The sequence below is a fragment of the Tachyglossus aculeatus genome, unplaced genomic scaffold (genome assembly GCF_015852505.1).
Source record: "Tachyglossus aculeatus isolate mTacAcu1 unplaced genomic scaffold, mTacAcu1.pri scaffold_75_arrow_ctg1, whole genome shotgun sequence".
NCBI lineage: Eukaryota > Metazoa > Chordata > Mammalia > Monotremata > Tachyglossidae > Tachyglossus > Tachyglossus aculeatus.
The window spans coordinates 2,817,506-2,833,442 of record NW_024045092.1 but is presented as its reverse complement, the minus strand read 5'-3'; the positions used below and the strand labels follow the sequence as shown (position 1 = coordinate 2,833,442).

Sequence of the window (15,937 nt, the reverse complement as noted above, 5' to 3'; positions counted from 1 at the left end):
TACAGTAAGTGCTCAATAAATACAATTGACTGACTGAATGACTAGGGTCACTTAAATCTATTCGGGCTAGGCTGAAGGAAGTATGGGGAAGTTGTGAGAAGAAAAGGGTGAGGCAGACTCAGAAAACTGAATGGAAACCCGGAAGAATTTTCCCTCTGCACCTTGAGAGTCCTGGACACTCCTCAGCGGTATCCTAAGACCAGCTCATCTATCTGGGCTGGGAGGGTGGGTAGGGGAAGGGGTAAAATGGCAGGATTCCTCTGACAGGTTGTGGTCTCTCACCTCCCGTGGAGACCTCAAGTTTCCTCAAGTTTCCCCTGTGTTAGGTCATTTCTCAGATCTCTTGTCTGGGCAGCCCTGACCCTTCTGTTTCCCATCGATGACCTCTCAGTCCATACCTTCCCCTCGCAGAGTCGCTCTTGAGGCGGACATGGCCAATCTTACCACAGGGACCAGATTCCTCCTCCTGGGCTTCTCCGATGTCCGGGAGCTGCAGCTGGTCCATGCCACGCTCTTCCTCCTGGTCTACCTGGCGGCCCTGACAGGGAATCTCCTCATCGTCGCCATCACCACCCTCGACCGGCGCCTCTAAACCCCCATGTACTTCTTCCTCAAGCACCTGTCCGTCCTTGACCTGAGCTACATCTCCGTCACTGTCCCCAAGTCCATCGCCGACTCCCTGACGGGGAACAGCTCCATCTCCTTCTGGGAGTGCGTGCTGCAGGTCTTCTCTTTCGCAATCCTGGCCAATGCCGAGATGGCCTTCCTCACGGTCATGTCCTTCGACCACTATGTGGCCATCTGTCTGCCGCTTCACTATGAGGTCCTCCTGAGGAGGAGCGTCTGCCGGTGTCTGGCGGTGGCCGCGTGGTTCATTGGAAGCCTCTGCGCCATCCTGCATGTGGCCAACACTTTCTCCCTGCACTTCTGTAGCTCCAGAACCATCAATCAATCAATCAATCAATCAATCAATCGTATTTATTGAGCGCTTACTATGTGCAGAGCACTGTACTAAGCGCTTGGGAAGTACAAATTGGCAACACATAGAGACAGTCCCTACTCAACAGTGGGCTTACAGTCTAAAAGGGGGAGACAGAGAACAGAACCAAACATACCAACAAAATAAAATAAATAGGATAGAAATGTACAAGTAAAATAAATAAATAAATAAATAGAGTAATAAATATGTACAACCATATATACATATATACAGGTGCTGTGGGGAAGGGAAGGAGGTAAGATGGGGGGATGGAGAGGGGGACGAGGGGGAGAGGAGGGAAGGGGCTCAGTCTGGGAAGGCCTCCTGGAGGAGGTGAGCTCTCAGCAGGGCCTTGAAGGGAGGAAGAGAGCTAGCTTGGCGGAGGGGCAGAGGGAGGGCATTCCAGGCCAGGCGGATGACGTGGGCCGGGGGTCGACGGCGGGACAGGCGAGAACGAGGTACAGTGAGGAGATTAGCGGTGGAGGAGTGGAGGTTGCGGGCTGGGCAGTAGAAGGAGAGAAGGGAGGTGAGGTAGGAGGGGGCGAGGTGATGGAGAGCCTTGAAGCCCAGGGTGAGGAGTTTCTGCCTGATGCGCAGATTGATTGGTAGCCAGTGGAGATTTTTGAGGAGGGGAGTAATATGCCCGGAGCGTTTCTGGACAATCCAGAACCATCCACCAGTTCTTCTGCGACATCCCCCAGCTGCTGAGGCTTGCCTGCCCTGAGGGGATTCTGGGAGAAGTAGTGGTCTCCGGCCTCCTGGCCTCATTGGCGTCCCTCTGCTTCATCACCATCCTGGTCTCTTATGCCCGCATCTTCTCCACGGTGCTGAGGATGGCAGCCGCTGAGAGTCGGGCCAAAGCCTTCTCTACCTGCCTGCCCCACCTTGGGGTGGCCACCCTGTTCCTCTTGACCAGCGGCTTTGAATACCTGAAGCCAGCAGCGGACTCTGCCCCGGCCCTGGACCTCGGCATTTCTGTCTTCTACACCATGGTGCCCCCCACACTAAACCCCATCATCTACAGCCTGAGGAATAGGAAAATGAAAGCTGCTATGGCCAGAGTCCTGAGGAGGAAAAAGTCCTTCTGAATGCAATCCCTCTGGCCCAGTTGGGAGAATGTGTTCCTCACAATTTGGCCCACGGAGCCCTTAATACAGTGCTCTGCACACAGTAAGTGCTCAGTACCATTGATTGATTCGCCGATTGAGTGATCTCCTACCACAGCTTATGCCCCTCCCTTCCTCACTCCCTGACGGCCATATTCAACTGTTCACTCTCCAGTGGCTTTTTTCCACTGCTTTCAAACACGATCATGTCTCCCCTATCCTAAAAAAACCCTCCCTTGACCCCACGGCTCTGTGCAGTTATCACCCCAACTCCCTCCTACCATTCCTCTCTAAACTCCTTGAGAAAGCAGCCTCCACCTGCTGCCTCTACTTCCTCTCCTCCAATTATCTCCTTGACTCCCTCCACTCTGGTTTCCACACCACTCCATGGAAACAACCCCCTTTAAGGTCTCTAATGACCTCCTTCTTGCCAAATCCAACGGCCTCTACTCCATCTTAATCCTTAATCTTAATCTGACAGTGGTGATCTGTCAGATATTAAGCAGGGGGGAGTTCCAGGCCTGAAGGAGGACTTGGCAAGGGGTCATTAGGGGGATGGATGAGAATGAGGTATAGCAGGATGAATAGATCACCACTCTCCCCACCTTCAAAATCACCCTAAAATAACATCTCCTCCAAGAGGCCTTCCCAGACTAAGCTCTTTATTTCCCATTTCCACTGACCCCTCTGTGTTGACTATGCACTTAGCCATGGACCTCTTAAGCACTTTGTTACTCATCCCAGCCCCACAACAATTATATATGTATTCTAAAACTCTACAATATTCCCTATCTGTAATCTATTTTAGTGTCCGTTTTCCCCTATAGACTGCAAGATCCTTGTGGACTGGGATCAGTCTTCTCTGTTGTATTGTACTTTTCCAAGTAGCACAGTGCTCTGCACATGGTAAATGTTCAATAAATACCATTGATTGATGGCTGTCTTTGTGCCTCAGTTTCCTCGTCTGTAAAATGAGGATTCAATACCTCTTCTCCCTCCCCTTAACCTGTGAGCCCTATCCCAGCGTGGCTCAATGGAAAGAGCACAGGCTTGGGACTCAGAGGTCATGAGTCCTAATCCAGTCTCTGCCACTTGTCAGCTGCATGACTTTGGGCAAGCCACTTAACTTCTCTGGGCCTCAGTTACCTCATCTGTAAAATGGGGATTAAGACTGTGATCCCCATGTGGGACAACCTGATTACCTTGTATCCCCCCCAGCGCTTAGAACAGTGCTTGGCACATAGTAAGCGCTAAACAAATACCATCATTTTTTATCCCATGTTTAGGGATGACGTCTGATCTGATTGTTTTGCGGCACAGTGCTTGGCACATAGTAAGCACTTATCAAATGCCACAATCATTATCATTATTATAGACAACATGGTGTGAATACAGTGAGAACAATCTAGAATAAGAGTCTTCTCCACTTTCGTGAGTGTTCCGGTCTCACCAGTCAGAGCTCTTCTTTAAAAAGACAATAGCCACAGTAAGTGTTCAGGACTCAAGTCTGTACAAATGTCTTCTTGACTCTAGTGTTCAATTGATTTATTATGTTTATTGCTTATGTGAGGGTAGAAAGTTTTCCCTTGACACAAGTGGATCCCTAGGTTTGCAACGCCAGTGACATTTGCACTCTTTCTGGCTTCAAACCCTTGTCAGTTTCTAAAAGAGCGAGCAGTTAAAGAGGGAGGCCACTACAGCGGTCTTCTCCTCTGACAAATCATTGTCAGATCTGGACCCAAAACCACCTCCTGGACCAGAAGAATCATCTGGATACCCGGCTTCAGGGAAAGCAGACGGGGATCAGAGGCCCCGGGCGGAGGAGTTTGGTGACGTCTAGTGACCTTGTCCAAGTTATGCTAAAGGAAGAGAAGCGGAATGGTGGAGTGAGAACGAGCCCGGGCTCAGGAGTCGGAGGACCTGGGTTCTAATCCTGGCTCCGCTATCTGTTTGCACAAAGTGACCCCTTAATAAATATCATTACTACTATTATTAGGTGCCTACAAAGTCCAGAATAAAAGAGTGACCTGTTCCCTCCCCACAAGGGGAGGGAAACATAGCAATATTTTATGTGAGCAAGAAGCTAGAGGTGGGAGAGTTGAGAGTGAGGTACAGCTAGAAGGCTGACTTGGGAAGAACGAAGAAAAGCAGCATGGCCCAGTGGATAGAACACAGGCCTGAGAGTCAGAAGGACCTGGGTTCTAATCCTAACTCCGCCACTTTGCTGTGTGACATTGGGCAAATCACTTAACTTCTCTTTGCCTCAGTTCCCTCATTTATGTTGCCGATTTGTGCTTCCCAAGCTCTTAGTACAGTGTTCTGCGTATAGTAAGCGTTCAATAAATACGATTGAATGAATGAATGAATGAATTTATAAAATGGGGACTAATACTGTGAAGGGACCATAACCCAAAGAGGGCAGGTGTTGGGGGAGACAGTCAAAGAGAAAAGACAATGATTAGTATATATCAAGGCCAGAGAAATTCAACCCAGTAATAATAATAATAATGATAATGGTATTTGTTAAGCGCTGTTCTAAGTGCTGGAGCTGATCTGTGGAGATTCTGTCCACTTCTGGTCCCTCACGACCCTGCTGGTCCACTGCTTCCATTCTGTGAGAACCCATAAGGATCCAAAAGCAAAATAAATCATCAGTCCAGCCCCTGTCCTCCAGGAACTTTTGAGTAATAATAATAATAATGGCATTTATTAAATGCTTACTATGTGCAAAACACTGTTCTAAGTGCAGGGGAGGTTATAAGGGGATCAGGTTGTCCCACGGGGGGCTCACAGTCTTCATCCCCATTTTAAAGATGAGGTAACTGAGGCACAGAGAAGTGAAGTGACTTGCCCAAAGTCGCACAGCTGACAATTGGCAGAGCCGGGATTTGTACCCATGACCTCTGATTCCAAAGCCCGGCCTCTTTCCACTGAGCTATGCTGCTTCTCTAATAGCAACAGCAATAATAAATAGCAATAAAAATAATAACAATAGTAATAATATACATTTTAAAAATCTATATACCAGGCACTATACGAAGTACTGGGGTAGGTACAGGACAATCAGGTTGGACACAAGCCCTGTCCCACAGAGGGCACAGAGTCTAAGCAGGAGAGAGTAGGATTTAATACCAATTTTACAGCCGAGGAGACTGAAGCATAGATTTAAGTGACTTCCCCAAATTCCCACAGCATTCAAGTGGTAGGACCATGTTAGAACCCAGGCCCTCAGACTCCCCAGGCCCACACTTTTTACAATAGTCTATGCTGCTCTCCTTGAGTGATCAGTCAATAAATCAATCAATCAGTCACATTTCTTTAGCACTTACTGCATGAAGAGCACCGTACTAAGTGCTTGGGAGAATACAATATAACAATATAACAGGCGCATTCCCCGCCCACAAAAACTTACAGTCTAGAGGGGGCAGAGAAGCAATGTGGCTCAGTGGAAAGAGCACGGGCTTTGGAGTCAGAGGTCATGGGTTCTAATACAGACTCAACCAATTGTCAGCTGTGTGACTTTGGGCAGGTCACTTAACTTCTCTAGGCCTCAGTTGCCTCATCTGTAAAATGGGGATGAAGACTGTGAGCCCCCCACGGAACACCCTGATCACCTTGTAACCTCCCCAGCGCTTAGAACAGTGTGTTGCACAGAGTAAGTGCTTAACAAATGCCATCATTATTATAATTATTAAATGGAGAGACTAGACCAATCAATAGACCAGTGGTAGTAGTAATAGTATTTATTAAGTGCTTATTGTGTACTGGGGACGAATTTACAAGCAGGAATTAGACATGATCGTTATTCTAGTGGTATTTAGTGAGAACCTATTGAGAGCAAAAGGATTATAGTAAGTGCTTGGGAAGATGCCAAATATGTACATTCATTTGTTCGGTTGCATTTATTGAGCTCTTACCGTGTACAGAGCACTGTACTGCGCACTTGGGAGAGTAAGATACAACAATAAACAGATACATTCCCTGCCCACAACAAGCTTACAGTCTTTGGTGGGGTGAGGGAGTTGTATCTACCCCAGTGCTTAGAATAGTGTTTGGAATATAGTATGTGCTTAATAAGTATTATTATAATAATTATGTTTGGTGTCATTCTATAATCTAGCCAGCTGTCCCTCCAGCTGATCCCCATCAACCAATCAGTCAATCATCAATAGTATTTATTGAGTGTCTACTAAGTCATTGCGCTAAGTGCTTGGGAGAGAACAACCGAAGCAAGAAATGCTTTCCCCAGAAGCTTACATTCTAGTGAGGTGGAAATAATAGATCTGTGCTCAAACTTTATCCATTCGTTCCTTCATTCAATCGTATTTATTGAGTGCTTACTGTGTGCAGAGCACTGTACGAAGTGCTTGGGAGAGCAGGATATAACATTAAACAGACACATTCCCTGCCCACAGAAAGCTTACAGTCTAGAGGGGGAGATACACATTAATTTAAATAAATAAATGACAGATATGTACATAACTGCTGTGGGACTGGGAGGGGGGATGAATAAAGGGAACAAGCTAGGGCCACGTAGAGGGGAGTGGGAGAAGAAGAAAGGAGGGCTTAGTCAGGGAAGGCCTCTTGGAGAAGATGGGCCTTCAACAGGGACACAGACAGCTCCAGCATCAGAGTAGATGGATCTTTGAGGCACAAAATTACCGCTCACACTTTCTTTCTTTTTTTGAATTTGTTAAGCACTTACTATGTGTCAAGCACTGTTCTAAGTACTGGGGTAGACACAAATTTATCAGGTTAGACACAGTCCCTCTCCCATAAAGGCCCTGTAGTCTAAATTGGAGGGAGGAGGATTTAAACCCCATTTTGCAGATGAGGTAACGGGCAGAGAAGTGAAGTGACTTGCTAAAGGTCACACAGCAAGCAATTGGGAGAGTCAGGATTAGAACCCAGGTGCTCTGACTCCCAGGGTCAGGCTTTATCTAGTAGGCCATGCAGCTTCTTTCCCTTCTATTTGTTTTTTCAACAACACAGCTCTCCTCCACGCACCCTTCTCCAGAGGGTTGGAAGACGCCCGAAACTTTCCTGAAAGTTTTTCTATGATGAGCTCATTATGGACATCGTCCCCCGCCGGGGCCACGCCGCCAGAGTCACCTCTCAGCTTTCAAACGGAGTCTCGGCTTGAAGCCCGGGGAGACGTCCAATCTCGGGACCCCGAACTCTTCGGAGAATGGGTGCCCTGGGAATCCGAGGAGCAAAGCAGAGTTTGCCAACGTGGCAGCTTATTAATAACTTTCTGATGGGCTAATTGCCTGCTCTGCTAACGAGCCCTTTGGGGGGACCGCACTAACGAGGTAGAATCGGGCAGCTGCAGCTCATTAGCAAATTCTGAGGAAACACAAGTTTAATAATTGGAAAGTTTGGCAAGCGGTGAAGGCAGAGAGGTTTCCTTCGACAGGGAAGTTAGGCCTGGGGGTCACAGGGTCCTTTTCTGTTAGGTCTTGCTCCCGGCTGGTGGAGGGGCTCCACCTGCTGAAGGCCCTGAACTCCTCACACTCTGACCTCTCAGTCTTCCTTGGAATTAAACAATCAAGCAATAAATCAATCAAACGTATTTCATGAGAGCTTCCGTTATTACTTAAATGTTATTCCTTAACCACTTGCTATGTTCCAGGTACAATACTAAGCATCATCATCATCAGTGGTATTTATTGAGCACTTCCTGTGTGCAGAGTACTGTACTAAGCACCTGGGAGAGTACAATACAGCAGAGTTGTTAAATACGTTCCTTGCCCTAAATGAGCTTACGGTGGATATAGGCTAATAAGGTTGGACACAGTTTCTGTTCCACATAGGGCTCCCACTCTTAATACCCATTTACAGATGAAGTAACTGAGGCACAGACAAGCGAAGTGACTTCCCCAAGGTCACACACCAGTCAAGTGACGGAGCTGGGATTAAAACCCAGGGCCTCTGATTCTCAGGCCCACGCTCTTTCCATTAGGCCATGCTGCTTCTCCACTTCTTGTGTGCAGAGCACTGTATTAAGCACTTGGTAAAATACAAAACAACAGATTTGATAGGAATAATCCCTACCCACAAGGAGTTACAGTCCTATAAGCCTCTCAATTAATAAATCAATGGTATTTATTGAGCATCTCCTGTGTGTAGAGCCTTGGGAGAGTACAAAACAATAGAGTAGGTAGACGTGATCCCTGCCGACAAAGAGCTTATGGTATAGAGAGGGTGGCACACATTGAAATAGGTTGAAGCTGAGCTCTGACACGTGCTTGCTGTGTGACCTTGGACAAGTCACTTGACTTCTCTATGTCACAATTTCCTCATCTGTAAAATGGGGATGAAAATACCTGTCCTCTCTCCTAATTAGACTGTGAGCCCCACATGAGACAAGTATCGGCTTGTATTGTAGGCTCCCAAGTATCTACAAGTATCTAACTTGTATCTACTCAGCGTGGCTCAGTGGAAAGAAGAACACGGGTTTTGTAGTCAGAGATCACGGGTTCAAATTCTGACTCCTCCACTTGTTATCTGTGTGACTTTGGGCAAGTCACTTAACTTCTCTGGGCCTCAGTTACCTCAACTGTAAAATGGGGATGAAGGCTGTGAGCCCCCCGTGAGACAAACTGATCACCTTGTAACCTCCCCAGCGCTTAGAGCAGTGTTTTGCACATAGTAAGCACTTAATAAATGCCATTATTATTATTATTATTATTATTATTATTATTATTATTACTCCAGTACTTCGAGCACTGCTTGACTCATAGTAAGCACTTAATAAGTACCATTATTGTCTATGGTGTTGTTATTATTAATGATAACAATAATTACAATAATAATAACAAATTATAGGTGGGGAAATGGCAGACTGTAAAGATATGTATATAAGTGTTGTGGAACTGCGGGTGGGGTGAATATCAGGTGTTCAAGGAGTACAAGTGCATAGCCGACTCAGAAAGGAGGGTGAGTGGAGGAAATGAGGGATTAGTCATTAGTCCCTAATGAGGGATTAGGGAAGCAGTGTGGGTCAGTGGAAAGAGCCCGGGCTTTGGAGTCAGAGGTCATCGGTTCAAATCCTGGCTCCTCCACTTGTCAGCTGTGTGACTTGGGGAAAGTCACTTCACTTCTCTGTGCCTCAGTTCCCTCATCTGTAAAATGGGGATTAAGACTGTGAGCCCCACATGGGACAACCTGATCACTTTTTAAACTCCCCAGTGCTTAGAACAGTGCTTTGCACATAGTAAGCGCTTAATAAATGCCATTATTATTATTATTATTAGTCAAAGAAGGCCTCTTGAAGGAGATGTGATTTTAGGAGGGCTTTGAAGGTGGGAAGCGTGGTGGTCTGTCAGATGTGAATGGAGAGGGAGTCCCGGGACAGACAATGGGATATGGGCAAGCGGTCAGCGGTGAAACAGACGAGATGGAGGTATGGTGAATAGGTGGGCATTAGAGGAGCGAAGTGGCAGGCTGGGTTGTAGTTGGAGATCCCAGACTGAGCCCTGTTTTTTCTCTCCTCCTCCCCATCCTACCTCCTTCCCCTCCCCACAGCACCTGTGTATATGTTTGTACAGATTTATTACTCTATTTATTTTACTTGTACATATTTACTATTCTATTGGTTTTGTTAATGATGTGCATCTAGCTTTATTTCTACTTATTCTGATGACTTGACACACTTGACACTTGACATGTTCTGTTTTGTTGTCTGTCTCCCCTTTCTAGACTGTGAGCCCGTTATTCGGTAGGGACCGTCTCTATATGCTGCCAACTTGGACTTCCCAAGCGTTTAGTACAGTGCTCTGCACACAGTAAGTGCTCAATAAATACGATTGAATGAATGAATGAATCCATCAGGCAATCAGTGGTATTTACTGAGTGCTTATGGGGTGCAGATCACCATACTAAGTGCTTGGGAGAGTATGATACAACAAAGTTGGTAAACATGTTCCCTGGCCACAAGGAGCTTACAGCTCAGTGGGATAAGGTAGGAGAGGAAGCACTGATTTTTTTGTTAATGGTATTTGTTAAATGCTTACTATGTAGTAAGTGCTTGGGTAGATACAAGTCTACCCAAGTGCCTACTTCATAGTAAGCATTACTTCATGCTGCTGCCCGAATCATCTTTGTGCAGAAATGCTCTGGGCATGTTACTCCCCTCCTCAAAAATCTCCAGTGGCTGCCTGTCAACCTACAAATCAAGCAAAAACTCCTCACCCTCGGCTTCAAGGCTGTCCACACCTCGCCCCCTCTTACCTCACCTCCTTTCTCTCCTTCTCCAGCCCAGCCTGCACCCTCCACTCCTCTGCCGCTAACCTCCTCACTGTACCTCGTTCTCGCCTGTCCCTCCGTTGACCCCCGGCCCACATCCTCCCCCTGGCCTGGAATGCCCTCCCTCCGTACATCTACCAAGCTAGCTCTCTTTCTCCCTTCAAAGCCCTACTGAGAGCTCACCTCCTCCAGGAGGCCTTCCCAGACTCAGCCCTCTTTTTCCTCTCCTCCTCCCCATCCCCCCCGCCCTACCTCCTTCCCCTCCCCACAGCACCTGTATATATGCTTGTACCGATTTATCACTCTATTTTACTTGTACATATTTACTATTCCATTTATTTTGTTAATGATGTGCATTTAGCTTTAATTCTATTTGTTCTGACGACTTGACACCAGTCCACTTGTTTTGTTTTGTTGTCTGTCTCCTCCTTCTAGACTGTGAGCCCGTTGTTGGGGAGGGACCGTCTCTATATGTTGCCAACTTGGACTTCCCAAGCGCTTAGTACAGTGCTCTGCACACAGTAAGCGCTTAATAAATACGATTGATTGAATGAATGAATACAAGATAATCAGGTTGGACACAGTCCCCGTTCCACACTGGGCTCACAGTCTTAATCCCCATTATACAGATGAGGTGACTGAGGCACTGAGAAGGGAAGTGACTTAACCAAGGCCCCAGAGCAGCAGACAAGTGGCAGATTAGAGCCAGTTCCCAGAGGACTCCCAGGCCTGTGTTCTTTCCTCTAGGACTGCTTGGCTGAAAAGTGCCCTGGGATTAAACGGCCCCAACATGTCAAGGCCGACAAAACAGTCCAAGGAGCCCTGAGACCCCTTCTCCCCTAAGAAGATCAGAAAGTCTCCTCTCCCACGGACACCCACTGTCCCCTCTGGCACGGTGCCCCTCTTGTCCCTTGGAGAGGCCGCTGGTACAGTTGTCCAAATTCAGGTCATTCCAGTGACTGACACCCTGGTTCCTTGACCCGGGACACCAAGGTTTCCCCACCAAAGAGGCTTGGGCAGACCACCATGAGCACCCCCTCTTCCCTTTGGTCTGTGTCTGGGGTGGGGGCTGGGGAAGATGACATAAGAGAAGCAGCGTGGCTCAGTGGAAAGAGCCCGGGCTTTGGAATCAGAGGTCATGGGTTCACAATTTCCTCATCCGTAAAATGGGGATGAAAATACCTGTCCTCTCTCCTAGTTAGACTATGAGCCCCACATGAGGCAAGTATCTACTTGTATTGTACGCTCCCAAGTATCTAGAAGTATCTAACTTGTATCTACTCAGTGTGGCTCAGTGGAAAGAGCACGGGCTTTGGAGTAAGAGGTCATGGGTTCAAATCCCGCCTCCGCCACTTGTCAGCTGTGTGACTTTGGGCAAGTCACTTCACTTCTCTGAGCCCCAGTTCCTTCATCTGTAAAATGGGGATTAAGACTGTGAGCACCCCATGGGACAACCTCATCACCTTGTAACCTCCCCAGTGCTTAGAACAGTGCTTTTCACATAATAAACACTTAGTAAATGCCATTATTATTATTAACATTATTATGAGCGGTGAATCCAAGGAACAGTCCTGTAGAGACTTCTCTAAATACAGCAAACTTTTAATTATCCAGCTGCACTTCATTGGAGCAGTGAATTATCCATACCATTTTTTTTCCAGAAACCGTCTGATTCAAGTTGCCATATCAAATCCCTTTTTATGAATGTATCGATGAAATCCATATACTGAGGCAGAAAATAAATATAGAGCAGTGTTTTGAAATTAGACTTACGATAAAAATAGTATACATAAACATATAGTGTATTTTTAATGGTATCTGTTAAAAGCTTACTATGTGCCAGTATGTACTTTTAATGGTATCTGTTAAAAGCTTACTATGTACTAAACCCTGGAGAGAGATTCAAGATAATCAGGTTGGGCATAGTCCCTGTCCCACATAGGGCTCACAGTAATAATAGCCATTTTACAGATGAAGTAACTGAGGCACAGAGATGTTAAGTGGCTTACTCAAGGTCATACGGCAGACAAGTGGCAAAATTGGGATTGGAACCCAGCTCCTCTGACTCTCAGGCCTGTGTTCTTTCCACTAGGCCATGCTGCTTCAGTACATATCAAACATATTATACATATCACATCATATCACACTGATAATTACATCAGGACGCACCATTTTTAATGGATTGTGTGGTGCTCAAACTTGGCTTGTGTACGTGGCTGAGATTATCATTGAGAGTTTATTGAATCACAGAGGGCCAAGGCTCTGGTGCATTGTGTCTCGGAATGGGGTAAGGAGGAATGAAAATATTCCCATCCACCCCCAAGATTGTGTCATCGCACTTCATCATCCCTTAGCACTTCATCATCCCGATCAGTAACATCAACATCGTCTCGGCTTTAAATTAGCACTTGCTACATGCTAAGTGCTGTTATAGGTGAAAAAGTTGAGATCATACATAGACACCATCCCAAACAGGGCTCACAGTCTGTCATCCCCATTTTACAGATGCGGAAATTGAGGCACAGAGAAGATAAAGGTCCTATAGAAGATCATTGGTGGAGCCTGGAATGGAGCCCTGTGGTGTGCTCTTTCCACTAGGCCTTAACACTCCTCCCCCTCATACACACACACACTGTTTAAAAATATCCATATATATGCATATATATGGATATAAACCACCTTAAAAACATATGTAAATAGCAATCGATGTACTCTAGCATTTACTCAAGCAGTGTGACCTAGTGAAAAGAACATTGGGTTGGGAGTCAGAGGACATGGGTTCTAATCTTGGCTCCACCACTTGTCTACCGTGTGACCCTGGGCAAGTCACTTGACTTCCTCTGTGCCTCAGTTCACTCATCTGCAAAATGAGGATTCAATATCTGTTCTCCCTCCTACTTAGACTGTGAGCCTCAAGTGGGACCTTATTTTCTTGAATCTACTCTAGTACTTAGGACAATGCTCAGCACATAGCAAGTGCTTAAAAAATACCATTATTATTATTGTGATCCACTTATTCATTTATTCTTCTTTTCCTAGTCTGGTGACTATCAGCCGCATCTGTTTCTTCTCCCTGGTCCCAGCACTGGTAAATTGTGTTGTGTTTGCATGTCTCCCCATTATTTGGGAAGTTTCTAGTAGTCAGAGATTGTATCTTTTCCATCTGTCATACATTTGCAAGCTTATAGAGCAGTGTTCTGTTCACAGTAGGTGCACGCTACTTGTTCTCCTGTTCTCTCTCCTCCTTACATTGTGAGCCCTGTGTGGGACAGGGATGTAGCCAAACTGATTATCTTATCTCTAGTGTATATATCAACTACCGTACTTGACATATAGTAAGCGTTTAGCAATTATTATTATTATTATTATTAATTACCAAGTGATCCGTAATTAGTTGCCCAAGATACTGCAGCTTTGGCTTTTCCTTCCATTGGAAGGAAGTAGAGGCACAAGGACCTTAAGTGACTGGATTAAAGTCAGACAAAAGAGTTCCCTTGAGCAAACTTCCCAATTCACACCACATGCAGATCTCAAGCAGAGAACTTCCGGGTGAAAATTTTCTTCAGCGCCTCTTTGACGTCTCGGTTCCTCAGCGTGTAGATGAGGGGGTTGAGCACAGGGGTGACAACGCTGTACATGACGGCGTTGGCCCGGTCCTGGACCAGAGAGTCGCCTGAGGAGGGGCTTGCGTAGGCGACGGCGACGGGAATGTAGAAGAGGATCACCACGGAGAAGTGGGCCACACAGGTGGACAGGGCCTTGCTCAGCGCTCTCCAGGAGCGGCTCTGGAGCAGGAGGAAGCCGATCAGGTAGAGGTAGGAGAGCAGCGTCAGGAAGAAGGGGCCCGTGGCCAGGCTCCCCGTGAAGGTGTTGAGCAACCACAGGTTTAGCTCGATGCTGCCGCAGGCCAACACCAGGAGTGGCTTGACATCACAGAAGAAGTGAGGGATATGGTGGGAGCCGCAGAAGGACAACCGGGATGTCAGAACCGAGTGGAGCAGAGCATGGAAGAAGCCGGTGGCCCAGGTGGCTCCAGCCAGCAGGATACACACCCACCGACTCATGATGACCGGGTAACGGAGAGGGCGGCAGATGGCCACGAAGCGGTCCAGGGCCATGACGGCCAGCAAGGTGGCCTCGGCGCTGCCCAGGAAGTGGAAGAAGTGGAGCTGGGTGATGCAGCCGAGGAAGGAGATGGCCTTGCGGGCAGACAGGAGGTTGGCCAGCAGTTTGGGCAGGGTCACCGTGGAGAAGCATATGTCCAGACAGGAAAGGTTCCCCAGGAAGAAGTACATGGGGGAGTGGAACCGCGGCTCTGAGGAGACGATCATCACGATGGCGCCATTGCCTACCACGTTGATGAGGTAGAAGATGAGGAGGAGCCCAAAGAGGAAAGACTGCAGCTCCTGGACGTCGGTCAAGCCCAGCAGGAAGAACTCGGTGACTGCGGTTCCATTGTCCATCACTTTGGGGGAGAGGAGCATCGTCAGTCATCATCAGTGGTACTTACTGAGTGCTTACCAAGTGCAGAGCACAGAGTTGGTAGACATGCCCCCTGCCCACAGTGAGCTTACAATCTAGAGAGGGAGACTGACATTAATAATGATAATAATAATTATAGCATTTATTAAGTGCTTACTGTGTGCAAAGCACTGTTCTAAGCACTGGGGAGGTTACAAGGTGATCAGGTTGTCCCACAGCAGGGGCTCACAGTCTTAATCCCCATTTTACAGATGAGGTAACTGAGGCACAGAGAAGTGAAGTGAATTGTCCAGAGTCACACAGCCGACAGTTGGTGGAACCGGGATTTGAACCCATGACCTTTGACTCCAAATCCCGGACTCTTTCCATTGAGCCACGCTGCTTCTCAATAGATAGGTAAATAAATACTGCGGGGTTGAGGGTGGGGAGAATATCTAATGCGGAAATGTCACAGATGTAAGTGCAGATCACTGTAAGATTCATCCACAGTTCCCTCTAGGAGTTTGAGTGGGGTGAAAGCGTAGAACCCCAAACATACACAACTGGTCATTTCCAACACCCCAAGTCATATCAACCCAATAGCCGTCTCTAACTCATCTTGAGTTAGTGTGAGTGTGTGAATGTGTGTATGTATGAATGTATACACACACACACACACACACACATACTCCATGGAACACTGAATATTTTATCCAGATTACTCTCTTTGTAAATATTTTATTTTCATCTCCTCCATTGGAGTATAAACTCCATGCGGGTACGGAAAATGTATTAGGCATCTGTTGGTCTTTCCCAAGCATTGAGTACTGTGGAATGCACCCAGGGGGTACTCAATAAATATCATTAGTAAGATCCTTATGGACAGGGAATGTGCCTGCCCTCTGTGTTGTATCGTACTCTCCCAAACGCTTAGTCTAGTCCTCCGCATACAGTAAGTATTCAATAAATACCACTGAATGATTAGAACTGGTGCATGGGAACTTGCTCTCCACACAGTAAGCGCTCAATAAATACGATTGAATGAATGAATGAATGGTCCCTCATGACCTCGCATACTTCGATTTCTGCATCGGGAAAGAAATGGGGCCCAGGATCTTTAAAGAAGAGGAGAAACGCCTTCAGG

The 15,937-nt window shown here is 46.9% G+C and overlaps 1 protein-coding gene and 1 pseudogene across 1 annotated transcript; one reads left to right on the top strand and one right to left on the bottom strand.

Annotated features, from left to right (window-relative positions):
* Nucleotides 1-430: 430 nt before the first annotated feature.
* LOC119923959 lies at nucleotides 431-2,067 on the top strand (annotated as a pseudogene).
* An 11,795-nt stretch (nucleotides 2,068-13,862) lies between these two features.
* LOC119923996 (olfactory receptor 12D3-like) lies at nucleotides 13,863-14,795 on the bottom strand. The gene has a single exon (XM_038743119.1). It carries the CDS (start codon nucleotides 14,793-14,795, stop codon nucleotides 13,863-13,865), a length of 933 nt encoding a protein of 310 aa, XP_038599047.1.
* Between the last annotated feature and the right edge of the window lie 1,142 nt (nucleotides 14,796-15,937).